This window comes from Thunnus maccoyii, chromosome 10 (genome assembly GCF_910596095.1).
Source record: "Thunnus maccoyii chromosome 10, fThuMac1.1, whole genome shotgun sequence".
NCBI lineage: Eukaryota > Metazoa > Chordata > Actinopteri > Scombriformes > Scombridae > Thunnus > Thunnus maccoyii.
The window spans coordinates 819,316-836,674 of NC_056542.1; the positions used below are offsets into that span (position 1 = coordinate 819,316).

Consider the following 17,359-nt stretch of genomic DNA (forward strand, 5'->3'; position numbering starts at 1 on the left):
TATTAAATAAATACCATTACCAGGTTGTAAATGTAATGGTTACAGTCTGTAATCACTACATGTAAGATACCGAGCATGTGAGAGAAGCCAGAGTCAGAGTCAATGCTGAGTCATGATGTTTTATTGGCACATTTTGTATTTTCTACCACAGTTTTTAATGCGGGGCATAAAACCAACAACATGTTATTTCCTGTCCTGACAGCAGAGCCTGAGCTGGAAGTGTCCCCACAGAGGAGACCTGCAGCCAGACCCTCTCGTCTGTTTACACCAAGCAGCAACCTCTGAGGCTGAAAGTGCCAAAAACTGCAGTTCCTCAAACGGCCACACGAGGCTCCAAAAGCGAGTCAGTAGACTTTAAAACACCCAACTTTACAGCAGAAATAAACATGTTTACCAAAACACTGTTCTGTTGGTCTCTATAGCGGCGTGGTCGCCTTGAGTGACAGGTGGGTGCTGTTGCAGGTAAGTCGCTACCATGGCGACAAGGATGGTTAGGTAATGTAACCATAGCGTATAGCCGTAGCCGTCCCTAAAGTCTTGTTCAGTGTTTGGTTGAACTTAAAGACCCTCTAAGGAGTCAGATGTTCAATTCTTTCCAGTAAGTCAACTTTGTATTTAATGGTTTTAAGCCTGTTTTTCACTAGTCGCAAAAATTAGCATTAGCATTATCACAGTTAACCATAGATTGTAAATGCTCCATGCTAACCAAGCTAGCAGCTAGCGTTAGGGTCAGCTCCAGCCTCTCGTCCAAATATGGTCACTTCTGGTTCCAAAGATCCAAGATGGCGACGGTCAAAATGCCAAACTCGAATCTTCAAAACAAACCAACGGGTGACGTCATGGCAGCTGCGTCCGTTATGTTTTTTACACTCAGCGTTTTCACACACAACACAACAATCTTCAGAAAGATACATAATGAATCTGTAAATTATTACTGTAATTATTATATTACTGTATATCTGAATAAGCTGTATATACTCTACATAATCACCTCTGTATATAAAGTAAATGTCTTTTTTTTTTTAGCATCTCAGCACTCTTCATGTCTTTGCACTACGGTGAGTTAACGGTTCATCAGTGTGACGGAGGAGGAAGCTGCTCCTGCAGCGCCTCCTGGAGGAGAGGAGGAGGAACAGGTGACGTCCAGGCTGAGAGGGGAAGTATTTTAAACACAACTTTACTCATTTATTCATTATTGTGTTATTTATTTTTTAACATTTCTGAATTAATATATTATTATATTTAGTCAGCATTCATTAATATTGTATTATATTGACATTGTATTATTATATTGTTTCTTTTACATTTTGTCTTGAAGCCTTTTATTTTTTATTTAACTTTTGTTTATTGATTGTTAAAGGACAAATACACACAATTTTTTTCTTAAACCAACAGTCAGTCATCAAATGAACATTAAAGCTGTGTTTCTTGCTGTAATCATTCCTCCTGTTCATACTGACCATTAGAAGATCCCTTCATAATGACCTTACAATGGAAGTGATGGAGGACAAAATCCACAGTCTGAAGCTAATATGAAGCTTCAGCGTCCAAATGAGTCAAATCAAGTAGATATCTTTCAACGTTACAGTCTTTTTAGTGCCAAAGTTCCTCTTTTTGTTACTATACTTCCACCTGCAGCTCAACAGGGAAACACTGTCCAAGGAAACACAAAGACTGTAAATGTGTCAGATATCCACTTGATATGACTAACTCAGACTGCTGAAGCTGAATAGAAGCTTCACACAGACTTTTAAATGACTGTTATTGTTGTTAGCGGATCAGAAGAAGAAGCTAGCAGAGTTAGCATGTCTGAGTAGATGGCTGCTAGCGTCAGTCTGCGGGTAAATGCTTCAGTGTTTCAGCCTGTAGCAGCTTCGAGTTGACTGATGTTCGGAGCTGCTGCTCGTTTATAAGATGTTTGTCAAACTGGAACAATATCAACTGTCACAGTTCAACCGGCTTCTAAACTAAGCTAAGCTAAGCTAAGCTAAGATAATGAGCTAATGAGGGAGAGGAGACAGTTTCTGTCTTGACTGATGAGGAATAAATGACTGTGTGGACACACTGTGGATTTTATCCTCCATCACTTCCATTGAAAGCACATTTGAAGGATCTTTAATATCCAGTATGAACAGGAGGAATGATTACAGCGAAGAAAACCTCTTTTAGTCCAAAAAACCTCATTTTTCTACAAATTTGAATTCCTCTTTCTGTTAAATCTGATCTATTATTACTTCATATCACACATAAACTGACAGAGACACACTGCTGGACTTGTCTCAGGTATTGTAGTGAATATAGTGTATTGTCATCTCTCTAATCTCATATTATTGATTTTCATTCATACAGCAGTTTGTTTTTCATCTCAGTGTCTCTGTGAAAGTCTGATCTGTTCATTATAATGAACTTTATGAGAATAACAGCATTTTTTTTTAAATGTGTTTCTTGTTTCCTTGTTTTTACAGAATAGACTGAAGGACAGTGAACAGTTGAATGTAGAGAAATAAAAGCGCAGCAGCAGCAGCATCGTGTCCAGCTGATGAGATTTATAAAGAACACACAGAAAAAAACAATAAACTTACATTAAAAACACAAATCATTTACAGTTTTCTTCTTTTTTTAGCAGAACGGATCAAATCTTTATACAAACACTAACTTTAAACATGTCTACTGTCCGAGAGGAAAAACTACATTTCAGGTAAAACTCTGCAGCGTTTCTGAATCCAGCAGTTTAGTTTTTGTTTTGTTTTTTTTTACAGAAACCACGACGTGAGAGCTCAGTCTGAACTTCAAACTGCTGTCAGACATCAGATTACAGCATCAACGACAGACCGGACCGGTCTCAACCTGCCGGGAACAAACGCCTGATGAGTTCAGCTTTTTTTTGGAAAAACAGGAAGTTTGTTTCCTGATCAGTTTAACTTAACAGGTTAGAAACATCAGCGACCACAAACACGTCATGGTACTGATGAAGAGCTGAAGCCTTTACAGGAGATATTAAACACACAGTCACTCATTAATGACATGAGATTAATGTTTTTATCTTGAGTTCCTGGATGTTGCGTGTGTGTGAAGAACGTCTCGACTCTCTCGCAGCTGATTGGACGTCTGACTGTATATCTGTAAAAGTGTTGCGTCATATCTCCTGTCGGCTACAATCCTGTTTTTAAACACAAACATGAGTTGTTTTTCTCTGAGCTGAAGACGTGTTGGAGCTTGTTTCAGTTTTATCAGCTGATGTTGACGTTCTTCTTCACCGCTCCTTAAACGAAGATCAACCAGCTGACATCATCATCATCACCTTCATCATCATCATCATCGTCGCTCCTCCTGCAGCTTCTGGAATAAATTCACTTCAGCAGAATCATCCAGCATCAACTGAACTGGACATCACACGGTTGTGTCCAATGGCGACCGCGTCCATGGCGACCGTCGTTCTCCTCATAAAGATCCTAACACTTCTCTCCCACACTGATCATCCAAAAGATACCAGAGTTCCCCCCCCCCCCCGGTGGCGATTCTCAGTATTACAGCAGGAAGCTTTTCCCCTGCAGGCCGCCATGATAAGAGAAGTCTGTAAAAGTTTGGACAGGTCGCCTCCAGCTGCAAACAAATGTTATTTTTTTTTGTATTATGAAGGTTTTATATTTGTAAAACTTTCCTCGAGCCTCTGTGGGAGAAACTGTTCTGTATGTATTCAGCAGGATCAGCGCCGGAATGTGAAGCCAGTTTGGCAAAACAGCCAAACCGTGTAATTACAGCTTCCTGTCCGTCACGTGACGCACACTGGCCCCAAAAGATATTTTCCCTACACAGTCATTGGAAAACAGCTGACCCTCAGCTGGAAAAAGTGAAATGACTCGTTTTATTATCAGACTTTGATGCATTCAGTCTGATAACATCTGGAAAGTCAAGAGAGACGTATTGAAATGTTTATATTGTAAATAGACTGAATGTCATTTACTTCTTATTTTGTTGTGTTTATTACTCGTAGTTCTTATCAGTTTCCGTGTTTCCTGCCCTGCTGCAACATGCAACCGTCCCCTCTGGGGATCAATAAAGTCTTATCTCATGATTAAATTATTATATCTCACTCAGGTAAACAATCAGCCAACAGGAAGTCTGCTGGCTCGGACAGCGGGAGTCTCTACTGAGCATGCTCTATCCAACATCCAGGTTCTTTACAGCAGGAAGCTGATTATTTGGCTTTGAGTCCAGTATTCAGGTCCTATAATACATCCACCGTCACATCCTGTCAGACATTCTTCATCAGGCTGATTCACTGAATGTCACACGTCTCTGTAACGTACAGCGCAGCTTTGCACATCAAACAAGCCGATTGGCTGATCCAGCTTCCTGTTGTATAACAAGTATAACATGCTAACAAGCTAACAAACTGCCCTCCTCTAAATATTTTGGTGAACTTTATATAAACTTCTACGTTCACGCCTGCTGTCAAACATTATTCTCAATTTTAAAAAATATGAATTTTGGTTTCAGGTTCTTTTTTTCTACTTGAATCTAATTCTAACGTCGAACTACGTTTACTGTTTGTTTCCATATAAATACAGTTTACATTGTTTCATTCTCATAATCACAAAGATATAAAAACATTTCAACATATTATAACACAGACAGAGTCAGAGAGCATCTGAACTACACAGCAGGCCGGGACTGTGTCCTGGTGATATCAAAGGCATTCTGGGTAATGTAGTGTGGTGACCGTGAATATTTGAACATTTACGTCTGCTTCAAACAAACTGGAGCTTTCTGAAACAATCTGACGTCACGCCAACTTTACACATGTCCTAACTGAACGCGACGTGAGCGAGCGTCACGACGCAGCGTCACGACGCAGCGCCGCAACGCGCCGTTTCGAGCTGACCTTTTGTCGGATGCCTGTTTGCATTTCCTTCCTGTCACTCAGGTTGAAAGCGCTGCAGGACACGGTGTCTTTGACGGCGAACAGCTGATTCATTTAGTTGAAGTTTTTCCTCATTTCACTATAAAAACCAGCTGGAAGTTTCTGGTTTAGTTGCTGTTGGTTATTTTGTGTCGTTTCCAGTAAAGAAACATTTAGATATCAGAATATAAAACGTGTGTTTTCTGCTTAAAAAGAACAAACACAGGATGTGACGTACTCTCCCGTCTGTTACAGGAGCGGTTACGTCTCCAGCACAGAGAGCGTCTGACGCTCTTGTTGCGCTCTGATTGGCCAGGCAGGTGGAGGTGTGGACATGGGCGGGTTTTACATTTTACTTTATTAAAAGTAAGAAGGTAAAAGTTTAAGAATCTCTTCTTCAATAAAGGTTAAAAACTGTTTTCTTGCCCTGAAGAAGAAATTAAAGATTTAATTTTTAGTTTCCACAAATTCTGATCAATAATAAATATCCGGTTACCTTGGAAACCGCATGATGTCGAGTTCTTCACCTGAACTGAACATTAAAGATTTAAAAAAACATTTTTCATTCTTCACACAAACATGTAAAAATATCAGTTTTCATGGGAACAAACGAGAGAAACGCTGAATGAAAGTGAGCGGCGCCGTCACAGACTCAGAGGTTGTGACATCAGCCGTTTAGCTCCGCCTTCCAGCACAGGTAGAAACACACCTGAGGACGCGCCACGTACGAACTCATTTGTTTGAAGCAGACGGAAACTTTAAACTGAAGTTTATCCTGCAACAAGTTTATGGTGGGAACCTCCCATTAACACCCAAACCCCGCCCACCCGCCACAAACCCCACCCATCCCAACAGAAACCCCGCCCACTCCAGCTATTGTGGGCGGAGCTCCTGACACTGATGTAAACAGGTCACATGGGTTATACTTCCTGTGTGACCTTCAGAAAACATCTCAGGAACAAAAGTATGGCAGCTGTGATCGTCTGATTTGGTCGAAACAAGTTCACTTCTGTAAAACATCAACAGGAAATGACATCATCATCTCCTTCTGCAACTTCCTTGAAAAAAGTCTGCGATCAGCTTGCTCTCTGTGACATCACGGTGACATCACGGTGACATCAGCAGAGGTCTCCGAGACGTTAACTGGGATCTGCTCCACACTCGCTCTCCTCCGGGATGTCCTGCAGGTCTGAAAGGTCAAAGGTCACGTTACCATGGTGATAAAACACTGATCAATACAATAACTCTTAATTCTTCATAATTAATAAACATATCTGATAAAATATCATCACAAATTATTTGATTTTAACATGTTTGTAAAAGTTAATATTCAGTTACATGTAGAGACGAACGTACAGTTATTAACATCAGAACACACACGAGGCAAACTTTTATAAATTAGTCAAATTAGTTACACTGACTCATTGTAAATCATGTAATACTGATCAATATACTGATTGATTGATTGATTGAGTTGAACTGAACGGACCTCTGGGGCTGTCAGAGCGAGGAGAGATCTTCACCACTTCCTCCTCTTCATCCTCCATTCCTTCCTGGACGCCGTCTAATTGGTCGTCAGGCTCCTGACTGGCCAATGGGGCGAGGGGGCGGGGCTCCAGCTCCCTGCTGCCACGCCTCCTGCTCACCTGCTGACAGAGACACCTGAGATTAGCTTAGTTTATATTAGCTTAGATTAGTTTATATTAGCTTAGCATAGTTTAGTTTATATTAGCTTAGCTTATATTAGCATAGTTTCGTTTATATTAGCTTAGCTTATATTAGCTTAGTTTTGTTTATATTAGCTTAGCTTATATTAGCTTAGTTTTGTTTATATTAGCTTAGCTTGGTTTTGTTTATATCAGCTTAGTAAATATTAGTTTAGCTTAGTTTAATTTATTTGAACTAAACTAAAATGTCCAGTTTGTTTGGTTCAGCTGCCTCAAACTAACGCAGTAACATCACACCTTACATATATATATATCTGTATATATATCTGTATATATATCTGTATACTGTATATACCTCACAGAAAGCTTGATGTTCAACAACTTTATGCTGATTTTGGAGGCTGTAGTTTGTTGTTTCCTTTCTATCACTGCGATCAACAACAGCACAAACTACTGAATCAACACGTCTGTAAAACAGCTTCAACTAAAACTGCGATGAAGGAAACATCTGAATTAGTTTTAGTTCAATAAAACGGATCTTAACGATCAGACAGATCACACACACACACACACCTGTTCCCCCTTGATGACATCACCGGTTTCTCCGTTGCTCCTCCTCCTGCTGCCTGGCTCCGCCTCCTCCCCCCTCAGACGCAGCCGTGTCACTTCGTCCTGCAGCAGCTCCACCTGCCGCCTCAGTAGCACCGCCTCCCCGCCGGCGTCCAGCCCCGTGTCCCGCGACATGGACCGATTGAGGCGGGGGGCGGAGCTGGGGGTGGAGCTGGGGGCGGGGCCGGGCCTGAAACACAGCTCTAGGATCGAGTCCTGACGAATCACAGCAGCCTGGGGGGCGGAGTTAATGTGTCAGAAGGCAGGTAGCTCTTTCATAAATATCATCATATGAAGAATAACTTCCTGTCTGACCTGCAGGGCGTGAAGCTGCGTGCTCAGATTGACCAATCGCTGACGGACTTCCTGTGGGGAGGACAGGTGTTACTAACAGCTCTGATTGGACAGATTCTTTCCTCTGGTCAAAAAACAGGAAGTGCATCTTACCTCATTTAAGGTTTGCTGCAGCTGGTTCCCGTTTCGGTCCTGAGAAAAAAAAAAAAGAGACGAAACTTTTCTTGCCACTCTTAATTTGGTAGTTTTAGTTCTTCACAGATCATCTCAACATGAGACCTGCTGGACGTTTAGATGAGCATCTGTGCTTCAACTGTCGCTACTCTCCCGTCTGATCCCTCGTGTTGTTGATTCGCTGTGGCCGTAAAACTCAGACTATTTTTAAATGTTTCTGTTTCCTTTTAGATTGAAGGAACTAAATCAGTCTGGAGACACTCAGCAAACCTTCATACAGAGTCTGTCAGCTTTTACACAGTCTGGTTTAGTGTCAGTCACAAAGAGGAAAATAAAACATTTAAAAGACAACTTTTACTTTCTGTTCATCTGAAGACAATCTTTCACATTTTCAAGTTTAAAAACGGAGGCCTTAATCTGAGGATGAAGGTTAAAGGTCAAGAGGTTACTTACCTTCGAAGAGCCGCTGTTCAACTCAAAAGAACCGTTCAGTGAACCAGAGTCACCGTCTGAGAGAGACAGACAGGTAGAGACAGACAGTCATAAGAGACAGACAGTCATTAGAGACAGACAGTTATTAGAGACAGACAGTCATTAGAGACAGACAGTTATTAGAGACAGACAGTTATTAGAGACAGACAGGTAGAGACAGACAGTCATTAGAGACAGACAGTCATAAGAGACAGACAGTTATTAGAGACAGACAGTCATTAGAGACAGACAGGTAGAGACAGACAGTTATTAGAGACAGACAGTTATTAGAGACAGACAGTCATTAGAGACAGACAGGTAAAGACAGACAGACATTAGAGACAGACAGTCATTAGAGACAGACAGTCATTAGAGACAGACAGGTAAAGACAGACAGTCATAAGAGACAGACAGTTATTAGAGACAGACAGGTAAAGACAGACAGGTAAAGACAGACAGTCATAAGAGACAGACAGTCATTAGAGACAGACAGGTAAAGACAGACAGTTATTAGAGACAGACAGTCATAAGAGACAGACAGGTAAAGACAGACAGTCATTAGAGACAGACAGTTATTAGAGACAGACAGTCATTAGAGACAGACAGGTAAAGACAGACAGTCATTAGAGACAGACAGTCATTAGAGACAGACAGGTAAAGACAGACAGTCATTAGAGACAGACAGTTATTAGAGACAGACAGTCATTAGAGACAGACAGGTAAAGACAGACAGTCATTAGAGACAGACAGTCATTAGAGACAGACAGGTAAAGACAGACAGGTAAAGACAGACAGTCATAAGAGACAGACAGTCATTAGAGACAGACAGTCATTAGAGACAGACAGGTAAAGACAGACAGTTATTAGAGACAGACAGTCATAAGAGACAGACAGGTAAAGACAGACAGTCATTAGAGACAGACAGTCATTAGAGACAGACAGGTAAAGACAGACAGTCATAAGAGACAGACAGTTATTAGAGACAGACAGGTAAAGACAGACAGGTAAAGACAGACAGTCATAAGAGACAGACAGTCATTAGAGACAGACAGGTAAAGACAGACAGTTATTAGAGACAGACAGTCATAAGAGACAGACAGGTAAAGACAGACAGTCATTAGAGACAGACAGTTATTAGAGACAGACAGTCATTAGAGACAGACAGGTAAAGACAGACAGTCATTAGAGACAGACAGTCATTAGAGACAGACAGGTAAAGACAGACAGTCATTAGAGACAGACAGTCATTAGAGACAGACAGGTAAAGACAGACAGTCATTAGAGACAGACAGTTATTAGAGACAGACAGTCATTAGAGACAGACAGGTAAAGACAGACAGGTAAAGACAGACAGTCATAAGAGACAGACAGTCATTAGAGACAGACAGTCATTAGAGACAGACAGGTAAAGACAGACAGTTATTAGAGACAGACAGTCATAAGAGACAGACAGGTAAAGACAGACAGTCATTAGAGACAGACAGTTATTAGAGACAGACAGTCATTAGAGACAGACAGGTAAAGACAGACAGTCATTAGAGACAGACAGTCATTAGAGACAGACAGTCATTAGAGACAGACAGGTAAAGACAGACAGTCATTAGAGACAGACAGTCATTAGAGACAGACAGTCATTAGAGACAGACAGGTAAAGACAGACAGGTAAAGACAGACAGGTAAAGACAGACAGGTAAAGGTCTGCTCATCACTCAAACATTAGATGTGAGAATCAGCAGCAGGTCCGTCAGACCTTCAGGATCCAGACTGTTCTACTGGATCCTTTCTGATCCACGTCGTGTTTATTAACAGCAGACAGATTTAGTTTTTATTGATCAGACAGATTTAGTTTTTATTGATCAGACAGATTTAGTTTTTATTGATCAGACAGATTTAGTTTTTATTGATCGGACAGATGACAGTGACTCACTGCTGAGCTCCTGGTTGCCGTTGGTTACGGTAGATTTCTGGATGTTGGTTCCTGACAGCAGCTCGGTCAGTTTGTCCACTGAAGACAGAAACACAGAATCAGTTCACGTTTGATTTAAATTCCTCTAACCACTTCCTGTGAAGCAGCCAATCAGAGCCCTACCTTCAGAGATGGCGGTGGTGAGCAGCGGCTCGGCCTGAGGAGCGTGAGGAGTGTCGGCTCTGAACAGGTTCCTGTTGGACGAGGAGGAAGAGGTCCTGGAGGAGGTGCTGAGCTCCTGACCTCCTTCTTCTGCTCCTCTACCCGTCGCCTCCACCAGGTCTGAAAAAAGAGTGACTCGCTCCTGCAGGAGCTCCAGAACCTCCCTGTCCTTCTGCTGGATGTCAGCTGAGGAAGAGGAGGAGAAAACAGCTGGATGATTATTTATACATTAGTTAAGAGACGAAAGGAGGACAGACAGGAGGACAGACAGGAGGACAGACAGGAGGACATACAGGAGGACAGGCAGGAGGTGAAGGAGGACAGACAGGAGGACAGACAGGAGGACAGGCAGGAGGACAGGCAGGAGGACAGGCAGGAGGTGAAGGAGGACAGACAGGAGGACAGGCAGGAGGACAGACAGGAGGACATACAGGAGGACAGACAGGAGGACAGGCAGGAGGTGAAGGAGGACAGACAGGAGGACAGACAGGAGGACATACAGGAGGACAGACAGGAGGACAGGCAGGAGGTGAAGGAGGACAGACAGGAGGACAGGCAGGAGGACAGACAGGAGGACAGACAGGAGGTGAAGGAGGACAGACAGGAGGACAGACAGGAGGACAGGCAGGAGGACAGACAGGAGGACAGACAGGAGGACAGACAGGAGGACAGACAGGAGGACAGACAGGAGGTGTTGTTTACCTTTCAATCTTCGCAGTAAAGCTTTGTCTTCAGTCTCTATGAGAGGAAACTCGTCTCTGGACGGACAGCTGGAGACAAAACACACAATACTGACACTGTGAGATACTGAGTACTATAAACTGTACTACATTATACTACTACACTGTACTGCACTGTATTACAGAGTGTTACACAGTACTAACCTGAGTACTGCAAGGTACTATATACTACTACTACCTATAACTAGAACAGTGAAAATTAGTCTAACCTGGACTAATTGATCCTAGTCCTGCAAACTGATTCACTGGTACCTCAGAGTACCACAGAGTACCACAGAGTACCTCAGAGTACCGTATCATACTCAGAGTATCACAGAGTACTACAGGGGACCTAAGAGTACTAGAGCACTACAGAGTACTCAGAGTACCGTTTCCTACTCAGAGAGTACTAGAGTACTACAGAGTACTCAGAGTACTACAGAGTACTCAGAGTACTACAGAGTACCGTGCAGTCCTGACCTTTGTGCAGCCTGCTGGATCCGGCTCATCCAGGTCCTGCGGTCGTCTTTAGACGAAGCGTGCAGCTCGTACATCTCTGGGGGGGTGGAGTCACTGATCAGGTACATCCCTCGCTCCTGATTGGCTATGTCTCTGACGATCAGCTTAGTCAGGGAGACCACCGGAGACTTGTCCTGAGACAAGAGGACAGACAGGTATGAACAGGTATGAACAAGTATAATAATAATAATAATAATAATACATTGAAATTATAAACATCTTTCAAGTCCCCCGAGGACACTTCACAAACTCTAATAAGACAATCAATAAATAACGAACGATAACAACAACAACAATGAAATGAAATATATATATATACATATTTCAATACTGATTTTGCTGTTCAAATACCACAGCAACAAACAAAGCTTCGGTACAGCCCTAGTGTGAGCGGGTGAGAACAGGTGTGAACGGGTGTTATGAGCAGGTGTGAGCAGGTGTGAACAGATGTGAGCAGTTGTGAGCGGGTGTGAGCAGTTGTGAGCAGTTGTGAGCGGGTGTGAGCAGTTGTGAACGGGTGTGAGCGGGTGTGAACAGGTGTGAGCAGGTGTGAGCGGGTGTGAACAGGTGTGAGCGGGTGTGAACAGGTGTGAACAGATGTGAACAGGTGTGAGCAGTTGTTAGCGGGTGTGAGCAGTTGTGAGCGGGTGAGAACAGGTGTGAACGGGTGTTATGAGCAGGTGTAAACGGGCGTGAACAGGTGTGAGCAGTTGTGAGCGGGTGTGAGCAGTTGTGAACGGGTGTGAGCGGGTGTGAACAGGTGTGAGCAGTTGTGAGAGGGTGTGAACAGGTGTGAACGGGTGTGAACAGGTGTGAATGGTTGTGAGCAGTTATGAGCACGTGTGAACGGGTGTGAACAGGTGTGAACGGGTGTGAACAGGTGTGAATGGTTGTGAGCAGTTATGAGCACGTGTGAACAGGTGTGAACAGGTGTGAATGGTTGTGAGCAGTTATGAGCACGTGTGAACGGGTGTGAACAGGTGTGAACGGGTGTGAACAGGTGTGAGTGGGTGTGAATGGGTGTGAACAGGTGTGACTCACTAGTGATGCGAAGGTGAACCTCTGGTCTTTCTCCTGAAGGAAAACCAAGATGTCTGACATCAGCAGGACCTTCACCTCTGGACAACAACACAGAGAGGCGGGTCAGGTGACACTGGTGTTTAAGCTCCACCCACATACCTTGGAGTGACATCATCGCAAGTGAACAGGTGAACAAGTGATCAGGTGACATCATCAGCCTACCTTTCAGCCGGGAGCCCTGGACCTTCCAGTGGAGCGTTCCCTCGTGGAGGAGCCTCCTCCTCAGCAGCTCCCCTCCCCTGAACACGCCTCCTCCCCGGACCTCCGCCTGGGCCCGCAGGTCCAGCCGGGCCTGCACCTCCTGCAGCCTCCTGGTCCGGTCCAGCTCCAGCACCTCCCGGTCCACAGAGCTGATCAGCTCCTTCAGGAGGCGCAGAGCCTGGCTCACAGCCTGCACCTCCTCCTCGCTGCCTGCAGGTCAGAGGTCATGGTTAACATCAGAGTGACTGGGGAGGGTCAGGGGTCACAGGTCAGAGGTCACAGGTTACCTTTGGTGTTGTCAAGGATCCTCTGGATGATGACGGGGTATTTTGTAATTCTCTGGGTCACCAGCAGGATGCATTCCTGGACGCCATGACGACGTAGCAGCGGGCCGCGGCAGGCATGCTGAGCATTATGGGATGGACAGAGACAAAGAGTCAGCATTAATACACAAAGACCAGTAAAAAACAGTTTAAACTGGTTTAAACTGGTTTAGTTTAAACTGATTTAAACCTGTTAAAACCAGTTTAAATCAGTTAAACCAGGTGTAAACTGTATCTATAGTGGAACAAATGCTACTTCTGGATAAACTGGGTCTTAAAGAAAGAACCAGACCAGGCTGAACCACAAAGAGTTAACTGGGTCTGAACCAGGTCCAACAGGTCGATTAGGTTCAGACCTGGTCTGAAACAGGTCTAAACAAAGCAAAACCCAGACTAAAGAAAGATAAACCAGGCAGAGCAACAACAGGTCTAAACCAGGTCTAGTCTGACCCACAGTCTGAAATATGAAGTCTGAACAGAAACAGGGTCCAGGCTGAACTGGTTCTAGTCCTGGTCCAGTCCCTGTTGGTTCTAGTCCTGGTCCAGTCCCTGTTGGTTCTGGTCCTCACCCTGATGAACTGCTGCAGTCTTCTGTCTCGAGAAAAAACTTCTTTGTAGAGTTTCACAGCTTTCGGGTGTCGACTGCAGAACTCAGAGTAAAGTTTCTTCATGTCGTCTGCACACTGACCTGAGAACTACACACACACACACACACACACACACATGCACACACACACACACACACACACACACACACGCACACACACACACACACACACACACACACACACACGCACGCACACACACACGTACACACACACACACACGCACAAACACACACACACGCACACACACACACACACACACGCACGCACACACACACGTACACACACACACACACACACACACACAAACACACACACACGCACACACACGTACACACACACACACACACACACACACACACACACACACACAGGTTACAGGTGAGATGAAGCAGGTAAATCTTTGTTTACAGCAACATCTTTAAAACTGCAGCAGAGTTAAAAACACTAATTGATTAAATGTGCAGACATGTTTATTTTCTGTGCAGAGCAGCGGCTGCGGCTGCGGCTGCGGCTGCGGCTGCGCGGTTCATGATGGATGCAGCGGCGAGGAGACGGACCAACAACTAAAACTATCTGACTAAACTATCAAACTAGGCAGTGCTGATCAGATATGAATCAATACTCTGTTACTGCTGTTCCTATTTTATGCCTCACATGTTTTCAGAAACATACTTTAATGCGGCCGCCATGTTGAGAACGACAGAACAAAGACCAAACACCGCCCAGCTCACAGCACATCACCCACCACGTCACCAGCAGCCCTCACAGTGATGGGACGTGTCTGTAATGACTGCAGGTGTCCAGCAGGTGGAGCTACGTTCACTGTTTTCTGAGTCTCACTCTGTTCTCAAATTTATATTAATATATTTATAGAAATCATAAACTTTACAGTCTGTGCAACGTTCAGCAGTTAGTAAAAATAATCTGTGATGTGAACACTTAAACTCCAACAGAATTCTATATTTATGTTGGAATTTAGTTTAAAAACTTGTTTTTATCTATTTTTAATCAGATCTAGTTCATGTCTTTTCTTATCCTAAAGTTCGTCATTTGTTTAGATTTTATATTTGATTTTTACTTTGTGAAGAACTCTGTAAACTGTGTCCTATAAATAAAGATTATTAATAATTTAAAAAGGTCGCAGTAGTTTACAGCTGAACACAATAAGAAAGTGAAGCAGCACATTTACAACATGATGATTCACTTTCACTCTTAATCAGATTAAAACCGACGCAGGACGCGAAGATGTTTCATCTCTTAGTGTTTCTGCATTTTACCGGAACAAAATCACTTTAACGGAGCTTAAACAGATGAACCTGTGTGATGTCACTAACCCCAGGTCAGAGGTCACCTGTCCTGCCGTACCTGTCTGAGCAGCAGGTCTCCGATGTCGCGGATGGTGAAGTTGGTGGAGCTGCCCTCCGCCAGACCCTGCGTCCTCCTGGCCAGCAGCTCTGATAGGAAGCTGGAGTGGAACTCCAGCAGCTGGTCCAGACAGGGGAAGATGGTGTGAACCACGCCCGCCTCCAGCATCACCTCCTCCAGCATCCCCCGCCGGTACACCCCCTCCATGATCCGCAGCGTCCGCACATGATGGAACTCCGTCTGGATCAATTCTAGAGAGAGAGACAAAACAGACGCTTATCCTGCTGTAGTCGTCATGGCAACAGAAACAGGAACAGGAAGAGGTTTTCTCTGATATATATCAACTTGATGTTTATCATTGGGGTGGTGATGGGTGGTGATGGGTGGTGATGGGTGGTGATGGGTGTACTGGAGTATTGGATTGTTACAGTTGTACCTAATAAAGTGCTCACTGAGTGCATATAGTTACATTTGTGTGTATATTTTGTATATATAGGCTATATATATCTATATAAATATATATACACACGCACGTATATATGTATATATGTATATATGTGTGTGTGTATTTGTTACCGTAGATGACATCTTGTTTTTTGATCAGGTCTTTATGAAGCGTCTGCAGGAAGTTCGGCTCCACAGCGAGACTCCAGCTGTCGGCCTGAATGCAGCTGCCCTCCTCCTGCAGCTCCTCCAGCAGGGGGCTCCACCACCTCTCCCCTACACACAACATACAACATACAACACACACACACAACACACAACATACAACATACAACATACAACACACACACACACACACAACATACAACATACAACACACACACACACAACATACAACATACAACATACAACACACACACACACACAACATACAACATACACACACACACAACATACAACACACACACACACAACATACAACATACAACACACACACACACACAACATACAACACACACACAACACACAACATACAACATACAACACACACACACAACATACAACATACAACACACAACATACAACATACAACACACAACACGCAACATACAACACACAACATACACATACAACACGCAACATACAACATACACACACAACACGCAACATACAACATACAACACACAACACGCAACATACAACACACAACACGCAACATACAACATACACACACAACACGCAACATACAACATACAACACACAACACGCAACATACAACACACAACACGCAACATACAACATACAACACACAACACGCAACATACAACATACAACACGCAACATACAACATACACATACAACACGCAACATACAACATGCACATACAACACACAACACACAACACGCAACATACAACATACACACACAACATACAACACGCAACATACAACATGCACATACAACACACAACACACAACACGCAACATACAACATACAACACGCAACATACAACATACACATACAACACGCAACATACAACATGCACATACAACACACAACACACAACACGCAACATACAACATACACACACAACATACAACACGCAACATACAACACACAACACACAACATACAACATACAACACAACATACAACACGCAACATACAACACACATGAAAACATGAAGCGAGACTGTCACTGTGAATTCATGTGTCAGATGTACATAAACACAAATATTCTCTAATAAAACGATCTGATCGATCAGCTGGTAAAACACAGCAGAGGTTATTGATACGTCACACAGTTTATATTGTGATCAATAAAACGATCCTCACCGTCATCAGTCAGAGACTCCATGGACAAAGTCCTGCTCCTGAAGTTCAGAGACTCAGTGGACTGAGACAGAATCCTCCTGAGACCCACAGAGTCCTCGCTGGCCCTGCAGAGAGACAGACAGGCAGGTGGAGGGTGAGACAGGTAGAGAGACAGACAGGTGGAGGGTGAGACAGGTGGAGGGTGAGACAGGTGGAAGGTGAGACAGGTAGAGGGTGAGACAGGTGGAGGGACAGACAGGCAGGTGGAGGGTGAGACAGGTAGAAAGACAGACAGGTGGAGAGACAGACAGGTGGAGGGTGAGACAGGTGGAAGGTGAGACAGGTAGAGGGTGAGACAGGTGGAGGGACAGACAGGCAGGTGGAGGGTGAGACAGGTAGAGAGACAGACAGGTAGAAAGACAGACAGGTGGAGAGACAGACAGGTGGAGGGTGAGACAGGTAGAGAGACAGACAGGTGGAGGGTGAGACAGGTGGAGGGTGAGACAGGTGGAAGGTGAGACAGGTAGAGGGTGAGACAGGT

General features: G+C 43.9%; 1 protein-coding gene across 3 annotated transcripts in view; it reads right to left on the reverse strand.

The window, feature by feature from the left end:
• Window positions 1-2,121: 2,121 nt before the first annotated feature.
• Window positions 2,122-17,359, reverse strand: part of LOC121905152 (rho guanine nucleotide exchange factor 2-like) — a 42,341-nt gene continuing 27,103 nt past the window's right edge. For 2 of the 3 annotated variants that reach the window (XM_042423168.1, XM_042423170.1), the window contains 17 exons: window positions 16,840-16,943; window positions 15,638-15,781; window positions 15,062-15,312; window positions 13,658-13,783; window positions 13,053-13,170; window positions 12,727-12,975; window positions 12,526-12,602; window positions 11,446-11,618; window positions 10,949-11,016; window positions 10,208-10,432; window positions 10,046-10,123; window positions 8,101-8,156; window positions 7,627-7,665; window positions 7,495-7,545; window positions 7,144-7,413; window positions 6,393-6,552; window positions 2,122-6,092 (listed from right to left, as the gene is read on the reverse strand). In XM_042423168.1, the coding sequence (XP_042279102.1) occupies window positions 6,043-6,092; window positions 6,393-6,552; window positions 7,144-7,413; window positions 7,495-7,545; window positions 7,627-7,665; window positions 8,101-8,156; window positions 10,046-10,123; window positions 10,208-10,432; window positions 10,949-11,016; window positions 11,446-11,618; window positions 12,526-12,602; window positions 12,727-12,975; window positions 13,053-13,170; window positions 13,658-13,783; window positions 15,062-15,312; window positions 15,638-15,781; window positions 16,840-16,943 (2,239 nt within the window). In that variant the 3' untranslated portion in view covers window positions 2,122-6,042. The remainder of the gene's footprint in view (window positions 6,093-6,392; window positions 6,553-7,143; window positions 7,414-7,494; window positions 7,546-7,626; window positions 7,666-8,100; window positions 8,157-10,045; window positions 10,124-10,207; window positions 10,433-10,948; window positions 11,017-11,445; window positions 11,619-12,525; window positions 12,603-12,726; window positions 12,976-13,052; window positions 13,171-13,657; window positions 13,784-15,061; window positions 15,313-15,637; window positions 15,782-16,839; window positions 16,944-17,359) is intronic. The other variant, XM_042423169.1, reaches the window with a different exon arrangement.